The sequence below is a fragment of the Strix aluco genome, chromosome 1 (genome assembly GCF_031877795.1).
Source record: "Strix aluco isolate bStrAlu1 chromosome 1, bStrAlu1.hap1, whole genome shotgun sequence".
Classification (NCBI taxonomy): Eukaryota; Metazoa; Chordata; class Aves; order Strigiformes; family Strigidae; genus Strix; species Strix aluco.
The window spans coordinates 93,693,754-93,708,325 of NC_133931.1; the positions used below are offsets into that span (position 1 = coordinate 93,693,754).

Below are 14,572 nucleotides of genomic sequence, written 5' to 3' on the forward strand. Positions count from 1 at the left end.
CATTTATTTATTTTAGGACAATGATCCCTGGTCCATGTGCTTAAATATCTTATTGAACTGACACTTCATGGAGAAAATGCCCTCCTCATTTCTCTAGAGAATTAGCCTTAAATGTTTGGATAACAGATGGTACATAAAGTAACCTACCTATGCCTTGGTATCGGGGCACACAGGTCTTCCAGTCTGCATTTTTAACAGAATTATTAATCACAGTGCACCGCATTCCAGCAGAGCTTGCCCTCTTCCACTGCATCGAGGCACTTTTCATGTCCTTGGCTGGCTGAGGCATGCGCAAACACTGCGCTCCGCTGCTGCTTCTGCCAGACATTATTCTCCTCGGAGAATAAACAGCATCAGAATGAAATGCATGTCCTTAACCTAATATATTGAGTATGTGAGGTAAGCCACTGATGGAGACATATTTGCACTTAAAAGCCTGACTGTATGGGAGAGGACTGAGGCATCAGTGTACGAGCTAATAGTTTGCTCTATAAGAGCGTGATCTCTGCCACAGGAATAAGACAGAAAGCTGGAAGGAAAAGCCACAAGAATGGTTAGTCTGTCCTTAACTCCTCCAAGCACAAGCCAGTTAGAGAGAGATGCTGGGGCATCCAGGAGCTGGGGAAATCACCCAGAGGGATGCAGGAATGTGGATCCAGAACTTCCGATGCAAGTACTGGACCATGCTCCCTCCCACGGTTCAGCACGGACACAGTTCACCAAGGGACAGCTACATTTCCAAGTCACTGAGCCTTCTTCAAACAACCCCTTTCTCTAAGATACTACCTGTTTTATTACCAAGCCTAAATTCAAGATCATCTAAAGTTGGAAGATTCCTTACTGAATGTATGGGTGACTAAAGCAGACATACAGCTCATACATGCAAAACTGGAGTAGTGTTTGCAAAGATTTGCAAATCATTCATTAGACTTCAGTAAACTGATTCCTTCTCTCACAATTCATACCATAACCAGAATTCAAAGAATGTGAGCAAACACGTTTTCAAGATACTAACATCTCACCTTATCTCTAAAAACTACGAAAGTGTATGTACAACCCATTTAAGGAGGGACCAAATGTTCTCAAAAGACAAAAACATAGCTCATACTTCTAGGTCCATCAGTAATTGCAGCATATGACTTACAAACAAATTCATCCGCAATGCAACATCGAGCAGTTTTGTTTAAAGAAGAAAAACGAGTGATGAGCACTGGTACAGCATGCATGATTAAATTCTTTAGACTGGCAACAAATAAAATGAATTAAAACAAAAGTGAACTTTTTATTGTATCTGACTAAATAATACACATTTATAGAAATACTGCAATGAGCGCTGCCTGAAAATTTCATGCTTTAAGTGAAATTTAATTAACAATTAACTTGAACTACTAAAAATCCCATGGCATTATGTTGTTTGTAAGTGAGAAAATAGGAGTCATGTCTGCATGACTGGGGATGGAAATTTGGCTAGCCTTGTTAAATTATGGTTCCTTTTGAATGGCACGTAAATATTTATGTGAATTTGTGTGCTGACATTTGTTGCTGGACTTGAATATTCAAGCCATTAGAGATATCTTCTAAATCCACCTTCCTCATACATGTGTTTTTTCCTCTATGCACATCCTGTTGCCACGATAATTTGGCTTGCATTTTCCCGACGAGTTAACCTGTAGGAACAGGCAGGAAAGGGAAGTAAAGCATTATCCATTCATAGGTGATTTATGAACCTACGCATGCTTCCTTTTCCAGCAGAAAGTTAACATATGCTCACAGGAGAAACGTGCATACGCCTGTGCCTCACTGGAAGAAGCAGCTGGGGAAAAAAAAAAAAATCCAGCCCAATATGCTGACTACCTTAAGGTCAGCTCCTGAGCTCATTGCTGCCCATCTCATTTCCAACACCAGCCCATCCAGTTTTTAACTTCTGTCAAGTGTAAGGACACAGCCGAGAAACTGCATAGCTAAAACTCAGTAAGCCAACAGACTTAGCAGAATAGGCTTTATACGTATGGCTTCTCTCTGATGCTCTTTGCAACAAATTCAGTTTCCTGTCAGGAAAAAAAAAAAAAAAATTTTTTAAGAAAAGTTAAAAAAAAAAAAATCACAGCTGACAGTTTTCACATCCCTGCCTCTGAACCACTTTCATTTCTCAGAGAAAAAAAACCCACAACATACCTCCCAAGTCATGGAAGCAAGGGATTAACCATAAACCTGCAACAATATCAGACATACACCAGTGATACAATATTGCTGCACTATCAAACCCTTGTAACTGCAAAGTACACAACCATTTCCCAGCCAAAATAAGCAGAGTAGTTGGGGCTCAGGCACTGGGCAGGCGACAGTGGGAAGGCTTTAATTTGTTGGTGAGAAGGAGCAGACCTGACAGCTGTGGTGGAGTACCCTGCTCCTGCCAGGAGGACTCCTTGGCAGCACTACTGAGACCCACTCTCAGGGGGGGAGGCTGGCAGGGGCCCAGCACTGGCACACACCAGCCGAAGGGCTCTGCAATATACAGATCACCCACATCCCGACGGTGGTATCAGTCACTTTGGACAGGGCTTGCACAGATGCGTGCACACGTGTTATGTGAAGCTTTTGCTGCCAGCAACCCTCCACAACGCTGAACACTAGCTTGGATCCACAGAGCAAGGAAAAGCCGTTTAGCAGCTGTCTTACAAGGGGGGAAAAAAAAAAAAAGCAGCAGGGGCAACAGACACTTCACAATTTACTCTTAGGCTCTAACACCACTCTAGCCAAGTGAAATAGTTGCAAGTGAAAGGCAACTTTCTGGATTTAATCATCTTAAACACTCCCTTATAGTTTGAAGCTATGGTTGTATGAGCAGCTGAGACAATGCAAAGGAGTTTGGAAGAGGAAGAGAGGAGCCCCTCATTTCCTTGCAGTGGCAATGAGCTCTTAGCTGCACAACAGGGATGAGCAGACCTGTTTGACATTGCACAGATAAAAAAAAGGAAATTTAAAAAAACAAAATCCCTAGAAGTGTCACTGCAATCCTGAACAGTTATGGTTACAAGTATTTGCATGACAGAAGGTAAGATTTCACATACTGAGCATACCCAAACTGCTGGAGCTGGTTTGAGACAATTAAAAGGTACTTTAAGGGGTAAATGCAAGCTGTGTTTTGAGCTGGGGAAATTGCAAGTGTACTCTAATCTCATCTGATTGTCATCATCACCACAAGTATAACAACCGCAGTGTTGTATCTTAATTGCATTCCCAATTGACCAGTCATACAAAAAGTACCTCAAATAAAATTAATTCCTTGGGCTTTTTGTCACATTAACAACACACAAGATTTTCAGCGACTGAAATGGAAAAACTGTTTAAAATTAGATCCTGCTGCAATTTCTGCATTAACCAAACATCTTCTAACCTCCCAAGGAGCTTTAGAAAGATCTTTCTTTTATTCCCCTTTAGCATACTTTAAGACTTTGTATAAATTCATTTCAAACAGGCTGCCTTAAATGGTATAGTTTTTCCAGGATTCAGGACAATATGTTAGCAATGCTTCAAGGGCACCTGTGCTCCAGAATTCAGTTTGTAGGGGTTAAAATAAGGATGACAGCCCATGCCCTAATGGCAGACACTGTGTCCCTAGAAGAGCCCATAGGCACTCCGACCATCAGAAAAGGGAAGAAAATTCAGAGGAAGTACTGAGGAGAAAGTGGCCAACAGATTATACGAGGAGTCAATTTGATTGTACTGAAGGAAGCAACATAGAGCAAGGAAGATTTATACTTATAAGGAGAGTACTGTAATTCCAATAACCTTTTCCACTCTTGCATAAATTGAGCCCCCGGCACTTGATAAAAGGCACACACAGTCCTTTCTTTGAGCAGCTGGAGTGCTCCTACCGCATATTATTTTTAACAAGTCCTGCACAAAGCTATTAAAAATGCAGAGGTGTTGTTTCCAGAAACTCACATCCCATCTCAATGTTAGATCAGCCTGTGGCCACTCTTTAAACAAAGCCCTTCTGTGTCATTTCACAATTAATGGTTACTTTAGGGTGATCCAGTAAGATTTTCATTCAGTGGATCCCTCCATGATCACTCCCAGTAAATCTGCCTCAAGTGACTCCGAGCAAGGAAAGGTTGGTTACATAAACAGAAGGTAAGTGGCTTCACAACCTTGATCTTATCACAGGCCTGCCAGTGGAGAGAACTGCATGTTACAGCAGAGCTAACAACGTCTCAATGCACTGGAAAGGAGTCAGATGTTTTCCACATCCTCCAATTTGGGAATGCTTTGCAGAGTTATTTATTGAGCTGGTTCAGATTACACAGAGTAACTTCAGAGCCTGTGGTTTCCAGTGCTTCACCTGCCTTGCCTAGCCAAGGCCATGCTCGCTACTGAAGGGTCAGGAGAGGAAAACAGAGAATAAAATCAAGCAATTATATTGTTTAGAGCAAACTCCAAGAGAGGTGGGAATAATAAACTTGGGATGCTGCAGGATCTCAGAGCCTATACACTTCTGGGAGGGAAGGGAAAAGGAAGGGGAAAAAAAAGGATAAATCTCACACTTTATATTGATACCTGACTGGAAGCAAAATTATTTTACAAATCACTACAGCCCAACACCCACAGGCTTCCATGCTTCATTTTGGCACTTGCTCATTCTTCAGCCTGGAGCAAGCTTTCTAGCACACCACTCTAGCTTTCCAGGATACATGTTAAAAAAAAAAAACCAACCAAACACCTTAAGCAGCCACATTTAGCCTCTCTCAGATCAGTGCCTGTGTAATTTACAGAAGTAACAGGTTAGATTGACCTAGCTATAAATGAGAAAGATACATCACAGCTGGACATCTTAACCAGTCCGAAAGCCTTTGCCAAGCTTCTCCAGGCTTCTGAAACACAACCTATGATTTTCACCAGCATTTTTACCTTTTTTCTTCTAACAGTGAAAGAGAAACAATATGCCTACCCATCCTGCTACTCTGCATCAGAGGGGCACCCCTGCTTCCTCGCTTCAACCTGAGATGTCTCCCTCTCAGTAAAGCTATTTCCAGAGCCTATTTATGGGTTCATTCAAGCCTAGACTCTCTAATTTTGCAGCACAATCTGTATTTCAGTCACCCATGAAACTGCTGAACAGCCTGCAATTGTGTGCAAATCCGCACCACAGCTTGTGCTGTCTGAGCTCAGGTACAGTCATTAGCGACGGCACACAGCACTGTAACGGGAGGTTTGTTAAACCTGCCAGGAGAATTTGCCAGAAAAATACAACTCTTCCCCTCCTCTCCTACCCTCAGCCATAAGAGCTCTTGCATCAGCTCACACCAGCTTGTGAAAGCGAGCCCTAAGGAAGGGACCCATGCTGAGTCAGCTGCAGCATCTGGCCTGCACAAGCACACAGGAAAAGGCTGCCCCGTGGTCATGGCCAAGGCAATGCCTCAGTGAGACTAAAGTGACCCAGAAGCAACACCCTCCCTACCCTTGAGATAATGAGATTTGCTTTCTCCCATGCCTTCCACATTTGCCGAGTGTACTTTGTCCCACAAGAGTTGCAACAAGCAGGCAGAGCAATCTGCAGTAAGAGTGGCACACCTCGTCTGCTGTATGAGTCCACAGACACCAGCTGAGGCGTTACTCAGGCACACGTGTCCCTGCTCAGGGCTTCCACGCCTGTTCCCCCTCCCTCTCGGCCTGTCCAAAGGAAGCTTCTCGCAGGACCAGCTTCGGGCTTTCCACCCCAACTGGCAAACTCAAACCTCCTCCTCTTCAGCTGGGCAGCAGGCTACAGCTCTGTGCACCCAACCGTGCTGAGCCAGGAGGTGCAGGATGCCTGTCCTTCCTCCCTGGACGTGCACACAGCAGCGAATACTGGAACAAAAGGCACCCTCAGAAAAAATAGCTTTTCCCCTGCTTTCTCTTAAACAACCTGTTCTCGTCCAACCCCTCCATCTACACTCTTTCCTACATTTAACTGCTGGGCAGGCCATACATCCCCTTCCAACCACTGCAGCCAGAGTGCTCCTTAGCACCCTTCCACCATTTCTCTCTCCAGGAGTTTTCGCCTCCACTCCCAGCACCCTCCTCCAACAAGGGGCGGCCCATTTCCACATAAGTCTGCTCAGCAAACGTAGCAGGGGACCTAACTAGTATATCACAGCAGGCAGCTCCAGCTCTGTGCATCAGATGACTGCTGAGCACGGCATATCAGGAGCCACTTTGCCCTCCTAGGAAGAGCTTCCCAAGGACCTCACTGGTGCCTCACCACACAAGACCAGCTGCTCAGGAGCACAGGAACCCACTGAAGGTTGGTACCAGGCAGGAAACTACTTCTGGAAGATGGCAGAAGCTCCCTGCCTCCACACCAGCATGAAACAAAAGGCTTTCAAAGCTGCGTGTGTTTGTTCAGTGGAAAAGGATTAACTGCCTTTCATTCTCCTAGATGATGCAATGACCTGTAGCACTCAGGAGAAAGCCCCAGGTTCATTTCTCCTCTGCTTCCCTCCTTTGCAGCAAGCATCATCACTTGCACAAAGCCTGTCTCTTCCTGCAGGTTCACTAGAAATTTCACCTGAAACATCTTTTCAAACAAAACTACAGCAGCTGTAGGAAAACTTTTCAGTTTAACAAATCAACATTTGTAAGTGGTTTCTTTAGACAAGTCCCAAGCAGCTCCAGGCAAGAGGCTGTCCTTGGAGGCCACAAGAAGCTAGCTTACTACAACACTGAGGAAAGCCTGCAGAGGAGCACTGGTGGCTCCGTCTCAGTGCTGTCCCTCCACAGAAGGAGGCAAGGCTCGTCCCCAGGCTCACTCTGCACCTTAGGACAGACAGGTAGAAAAACAGGCTATTGAGGTGGTTTGAATGGTGAGGGCAACTCAACCTTGGCAGCGCTGCGTTTTAAAGACAGCACTTCAGTGCTCTTCCCACTCCCAAGCATCCAGAACTATTATTTACAATTTCCCTTAGGCAGGCCATAAATCCCAGCACAACTAGCAAGCTCAACACAGTGTAAAAGGATCCTTGTGGCAGGCTAATTACCTTTGCAGGCAATGCAAGCCTATACAGTTTGCTTCTGCACAGTAGCTTTGAAAACTTCAGCTAATGACTGTGTTAGCAGATCAAACTTTCCACTTTCTATTGTTCTGCTCAGGGCAGCTAGCTGGGAGTTCAGGGGCAACAAACCTACAGGGGAAGAAATCAAGGCCATTAAGAGAAAGGGAAGAGAGGCTATGAAACAGAAGATGACTCCACAAAAGAGTGCAATGGCATGCTACGGACTCCAGCAGAAGGAGAAAGATAGTAAATCCAAACTGAGAGGAAGCCTAACAGATTATGAGTACTAAAATCAAAACCACCACCGTCACCAAAACAAACAAAAACTCCTGTTACTTTAATTCTCTTAAGATTTTAGGGATTAATCCTCTCCCACTACTCTACACCAAGATGACAACTTTTTTTTTTTAAATGAAAATATTTGATACAGAAAAACCCACTCCCCCTCACCTCCCCAGCCAGAAGGTCAGAAAATTTACCAGGAGCACAGGTCCTGCATCTTTCACATTTTCTCACTTCCTTAGATGTTCAGGTTGCAGGTAATTTCACACAGATCTCTCCAAACACCTACTAGCTCTATTCATGCATTGTCTATCCAGACAGCAGTGGTTACAGCAAACACTTGAATTATAGAGAAGGGGTGTGTGTGTGTGTGTGTGTGTGTGTAAATCAGACTCAAATCCTTGCTCTGGATCAAGCAGAGCATGAACTAACCAGGATCTACCTATTTGCTGAATGAAAGCCTTGGCTGGCAAGCTACTGTCTGATCTAAGGTGACACATGCAGTCTCTTGCTTTGATCTCAAAAGGTCCATAATGAAACTTTTACTTAGATGACATTTCCCCATGAAAATCTTCAGTTGCAATGACTCTCTTAAAAGTTTTTTTAAAAAAAAAAAAAAGAATCACAAAACACTAACATGCAGTATTAGGCTGTGAAAAATTCCAACAAGCCTAATTCCCAGCTGAATGTCGTACTGGTAATGACTGAAGCCTCCTCCCATGAGAACCACACAGGTTAAAACACTTCCCAGTAAAAGTGCAATGGCTTCAGTGGTAGTTTTGGTGAAAAATTAATTAGAGATTACATGACCAAAGGCAAGAGAAGAAAAAAAAAATTATACGTTGAGTATCATATCAGCTATAACAAAGAAGGGCAATACAGAACAAGTTCTTGTGTACTGTAGTCAGGCTTCTTTCCCCTTGGTGCAAAAACAAAACAAAAATTGGAACTTAGTACTATGAAACACTCCATGAGGAGTAAGGATACTGTGCTAAATCTTGATGGGTTAGATATCATCTATGATAGGAAGTAAATAAAAATTTATGAAGATCTGTACAGCAACTTCCAGGATATAGTTAGATAATACTTTTCCAGAGCCATAATAAAAAGGGGGAAGTTTTGTGTTTTCCTCTGTTGGTGCAGTACCACCTGTTAATTACAAACAGCCAAGAAAGCAGAAGCAGACAGAGCTCTCCGGAGCATATCCAAGGGACACAGATCAGGCTGGTGGTATCATGCATGTACTCTTCAAAGGCAAGGCCTTCAAAAGGTGTTTTCAAATGTTTTGGCTACAAGTTTACCAGTCACCCCAGATAGGAGCATGTAGACATTTCTTACAAGCTTTCCCTCAAGTTTCTCTCAGTTATTTTTTTTCCCTGGTGAAACAGACAAAAACAACAACAAAAAAAATCTTGATAAAAGGACCTCAGGCTCTTCTTCTCACATATTTCTGCTGTACTTCACAATCCTGAGGCAGGGACATAGTATCTCTTGCTGCAAGTAACAGAAATTTCTGAAAAAGTGCCAGAACACATACTGCTAGAGACAGCGAAAGTGGGGAGTCTCCCACTGAGCTCAATACAGCAAGGTGAAATCAACTCCCATTACACATTATGGCTACAACACAGATGATACTTCTAGGTTTAAATAACAACAAGCAAACCCAAACCACCTTATAACTGTTTTATAATGAACTCTTGAACAGCTTCAGACTGCTCTGTACCAAGTTAAAGAGACACCTGTAAAATCCCTACCTCCTTACCAAAACTCAGGCTAAAGCTTTTTCAGCCCATATGATTGTGGTTTGATCTGTTTGGACAAAAGCAAGAAGCCAGAGAACAGCAAACCACGTACTTGATAAAGAAACGTTTGGATGGGTGATAAAGGCATACTCACGCAGTGCGTACAGGGAGAGGACAATTCCAGCCAGGCAAAATCCCTCAAAAAACCTGAGTGTGCTGAACATGGTCACGTTCACTGAGAGTGCCACAGTTAGTCCAAATACCAAAATGAATATGACTGAGAAGAGCAGCACAGGCCGTCGACCAACCCTAAAAATAAGGAAGTATGGAGAAAGTGTTAAAAGCCAGCATGGACATAATGCTAGATCATTACAACTGACAAAGAGAGGAACAAGTCATGTAATCCCTTCCAAATATTGCCACACATTTTTAATGCTTGTTCCATTCTTCTCATTTTTTTTTTCCTGCTTACTAAAACCCAGATTCCTCAGCCAGCTTTGCATTAACAAATTCATTTCAGATGGGATTATGCAGAGACAGCACATTGTATTACTGCTTGATTTAACCATCATTTTCAAAACACCAAAGACAAACAAGGAAACATCTAGGAACTACTGTAAGGCCATAAACAAGTCCCTTGGAGATTAAAAGCAACTTCTCAGAGCTTTCTGTAGTAGCACGACAGACTGTATGGTATTATGTGTTATATGGCATGGTATACTACTATTTCTTTACAGTCCACAGCCACAGAGTTTAACTACAGAGGTCTCCTCTTCCCAACAGACATGTGCTTTTCAGCCTCATCTGCAAGAGGAGCTGGCTCAAAAAACTACTTTTCCTGGCCTCGTTGTTGAGGGCAAGCCTAACAAACATGGACTGAGCACAAAGCAGGGTCATGCTGCTTCACTAAGGCTTAGAAAGCTGATAGTAATGCTCACAGGAAATCTGTGAGCTCCAAGTCCCTCCACCTTTTATCCCCACAGCAGCTGCAGAGACCCACAAAACCAGCCCGATTGGAAGGTGAGGAAGAAACCACTCCAAAAATGATTACTGGCAACAGGGGTGTGAGGATTTGCAGTTCTCCTTTGCAGGCAGGCTTTGCAGCTGCAACCTGTAGTTGCATGTGTTGGTGCAGTGCCGATGAGGAAGACTTACGCTGCCACTGAATGTGGGGGCACTTGCTGCAGAGTTTGGCTCTTTTATGTCAAAGGAACATGATATTTTCACATCTCTTACTCATATACTTAGTGTTTATAATTCCCCTTTCCCCCACTCTTCCTGTGCAAGGAGAATGAAACGAAGCACCAGAGCACATGGCTATTTTTAAGCAAGAATTGGATCATTATGTGGAGATTTCCAAAATTTTTCAACTTGTCAACTCCCACAAGTTTTCCAGTGGAACTGAGGATCCCTTTTAGTCAGCTCCATATGCCATTTCCACAAAGAATATATGAACTTGCTTTTCGTAGGCAGTTTTCACAGACCCATTCAAAGCAGTCTGTCAGCTGCAAGCCAGCCATCAGGTTGAATGTCAGCACAATAAGGAGCATTTAAATCTCACAACTTAGTCCAGTTTCACATGCTGAAGTGTTTCTATTCAACTATTTCAGCAGATTGTTACCAGTAGCTATAAATTATATTATACATATGCATTCACAATTAGAACTTTGGATTTTGCTTTGCTTAAAACGGAATGAGATCAATAAAATACAAAGTGAAGGGCTGAAAAGGAGACATCATTATAATTTTTTACATTTTTGAGAACTGGAAGAGTGCAGCAGTATGTGTGTCATCATTCACACTTTTCAAAGTCACGCTTAAGACATCATGACTCCTTGCATGAGGACAGGTTTACTATTTTCTTCAGCTGTAGCATCACCTGTGGGGCACCTCAAAGTTTTAAGTTGTTGGCATCAACCATTCGATGTTTTTAAAACAGAATGTACCAACATGCAAACTGAAGACAGCAAGGTCAAAGCAGACTCCTCTCAATCAGCGTACAAACCCAGCCCACCAGAAGATAAGCTGCTGTTGGGCTGAGGATGGGAACACAACATCACTGCCTCGGTGATATGCAATGCACTGGGAACATGCTGGACACTGGGGCAGTTACTGCTGTGTGTCCTTCAGATTTTATATTTATGGAACACAAAGCACTTGGGCAGGGAGGGGAAGCACCTCATATGAAACTGTGAATACAGAAAAAACACACAACTATGAACTCTGTGTTATCAGCTATCTGTGCAGACTTCTGCAGCCCTATTTTTGTAATTGCCAAGCTGTAATTCATACTAATTAGTATTTGTGGAAGTGTTCTGCAGATGAAAGGCATTATGCAAAGACTCAGAATTAGGAACTTAATTCTCATCACAAGCCTGACCTGCCATTCCCTGATGTTGATTAAAAAAAGACCTCATGCTTAGCATACTTCAGCCCCCTTCTTCCCCTCCTCCCACCCTCTGGTACTCGAGCTTCTCCATCATTAGAACACAGAATTTCTACTACCATTATGCAAATGAGTGGTTGCTGTTAATGAAGAATCAGGAAATCCAAGACCTTCCTGGGCCTGTGAAAGCCAGCTGAGGCCATATAAGCCCTCTGGTAAGAGGCATCACCAGCACCTCCTCCCAGACACAAAACTAGTCTCTTTCCTCATTAAGGCATGCAGCACATTCCTCAAAAATCAAAGCTCCAGGGCAGCTATCAGCCATACATTTGGTGAACCAGCAGTGTTTTGACAGGATGGTGTCTTAGAGCATAAAAAAAGCCTTTTATATGTAGACAGAATTATCTAACAGTACATGGAAATGCTTGTGAGAAATTAAACCATACACAATCTCCTTGGTAAAACAGCCCCGGGATGCTATCTACTGCCATCCAAACTATTCCACAGAGATATTTCTGTGCCACAAAAGTCTCAGCCTACACTGCATACTATCATCTAGATCAAATGCTAAATGCCGCCTGCACAGGTAAATAACTAGGGATACAAGCAACCTCAGGCTTTTGAAGAATCTGCAATCTACACAGTGCAATACACAGATGCATCAAAAAGATATTTCTAACATTGTCAGAGTTGCACCACAGGGGCAGAGTGAGTGGTTTGATGACAAGAACTGCTCTTCCTGTGCTCCTATGCATGTACCTTGCCACCCCGAGAAGACTGAGGTCAAGGTAATCCCAAGCACAAATACAGGCTGGGTGATGGGTGGATGGAGAGCAGCCCTGCAGAGAAGGACTTGGGGGTATTGGTGGATGGAAAACTGACTGTGAGCCAGCAATGTGCGCTCACAGCCCAGAGAGCCAACCGTATCCTGGGTTGCATCAAGAGAAGTATGGCCAGCGGGTCAAGGGAGAGGATTCTCCCCCTCTACTTTGCTCTCTTGAGACCCCACCTGGAATACTGCATCCAGCTCTGGGACAGACTGCTTGAGCGGGTCCAGAGGCGGCCACGAAGACAATCAGGGGCTGGAGCACCTCCCCTATGAGGACATGCTGAGAGAGTTGGGGTTGTTCAGCCCGGAGAAGAGAAGGCTCTGGGGAGACCTTATAGTGGCCTTCCAGTACTTAAAGGGGGCCTAGAGGAAAGATGGGGAGGGACTCTTTATCGGGGGGTATAGAGGTAGGACAAAGGGTAATGGTTTTAAACTGAAAGAGGGTTGATTTACGTTAGATACAAGGAAGAAATTCTTTTCTGTGAGGGTGGTGAGACACTGGAACAGGTTGTCCAGAGAAGTTCTGGCTGCCCCCTCCCTGGCAGTGTTCAAGGCCAGGTTGGATGGGGCTTTGAGCAACCTGATCTAGTGGAAGGTGTCCCTGCCCAAGGCAGGGGTTTGGAACTAGATGATCTTTAAGGTCCCTTCCAACCCAAACCATTCTACGATTCTTGCAGCTCAAACTGCTCTTTCCATGCTGTTCTTTGCAGGTTTTCTCTACACTTTGGGGCTTGAATCAGCACAAAGGCTCCAAAAAGCACCAGAGCAGATGAAAAGCAGGGACAGTACGGGGCAATGAGAGACAGAGACCTACTGTCTTGATGCTACATGAACACTAAGCCCACATGCTCCAGAAGGAAGCCTTCCACAGAGACCTTAACTGCCTCTGTCCAGAGGATGCAAAACTGCTAGCAGTGCTCTCTGCCTGTTGACCGAGTAACTTATTCAGGTGTTGGACAGTCGGTCTTCACATAGCCGAACATGTTTACAGGCCTTCTTTCTATAGGTTTTCCACACAGAGCTATCACAGTGTGTACACCTATTGTATTTTGAACACAAACCACTCAGTTTGCTTAGCAAATGACCTTAACGCACCCTACACCTTCGCCATGTACAGTTTTAAAAGCCTTATTTCAAAAAGAAAAAGAAAAGCCCCAAACCCTAGTGGTACCAAAAAAACCAAAGCCTCTTCTAATTATCTGAACTGGGAGTGGTACATAAGTGAAATGGAAACAGATTTTGAAACTTTGTAACATTTTTGTACATTACTCTGTGTAATCTCCCCTGCTGGTTTGGGACCAACTTCTTTTCTTTTTATCTTTTTACAGGTACAATCCCCTTTGTATCTATCTCTCCACACAATGCTCTGCCTTAGTGGAAACTCAAGTTGTAATTAAATAGCAAAGTAAATCCCATTTAGGTCTTCTTTTACCAGCCCCAAATGCTACTGCTAAATGACAAAAAGACTGTCCAGCACAGGTCCCCTGCAGATGGCAAGGATGGGGACTGAGGAGGAGCACGAGGACTGGCTTCGGTGGCAACAAACCACGTCCTTTCTGGACACCCACGAAAAGGCAAGGGGGTCACTGTTCCCTCCAGACACCAAGTTACCCTTTTTCTCCTTTGCACCACAGCTGGAAACCACATTGCCCTTAAGCTCTCCAAAACTCACTAGACAAAAAAAAAAAAAAAAAAAAAAAAAAAGAGAAAAACCCCTCACTTTTATATCAAGGTAATTTTATGTTGCATTAGCTCAGCTAAGTAGCTTGCAGAGGGGTCCAACAAGCGCACATGGCAGCACAAAGTACACACTGGGGACAGAAATGGAGGGAAGAGCAGGATGAGCTATTAAATCTGCTTATTGCAATTCTCTCTTGAGGCCAGTGACTTAAGCAACAAGTTGTTAACTTATTTGTGACTTATTTGTCAATTATAGCAGCATTTTCCTAACTTGGGTATAAGTCTCCTTTCTCCACACTGATTCCTTTTTAGGAAACCCAAGTAAGATCGCTCATTCATTTTCCCACTATACTTTCTACGTATTGTTAGAGCCCTGGTTTACTTTGGTATTTTAATAAAATTCAACTGTATTTCATCATGCATATTCCCCGATTCACTGAAAAGTCATGATTCCTCACTTGCCTAAAAACTTTTAGTGACTATTCAAGAACTAAGATACAATTTTGCTACAAATGCTTGAGCCAAATTACTGCACAGCTGCAGGGGGCCTTTTCTCTCCCAACTGACTAGTGAGTTGCTGAGGCTTTGTAAGATTTCCCTAATAGGCAACTCTTCTTCC

At 43.6% G+C, this 14,572-nt stretch overlaps 1 protein-coding gene across 3 annotated transcripts in view; it reads right to left on the reverse strand.

The window, feature by feature from the left end:
- Positions 1 to 14,572, reverse strand: part of SLC22A23 (solute carrier family 22 member 23) — a 116,931-nt gene that overhangs the window by 82,861 nt on the left and 19,498 nt on the right. For all 3 annotated transcript variants that reach the window (XM_074827337.1, XM_074827345.1, XM_074827355.1), the window contains exon 3: positions 9,213 to 9,367. In XM_074827337.1, coding sequence (XP_074683438.1) covers positions 9,213 to 9,367 — 155 coding nt within the window. The remainder of the gene's footprint in view (positions 1 to 9,212; positions 9,368 to 14,572) is intronic.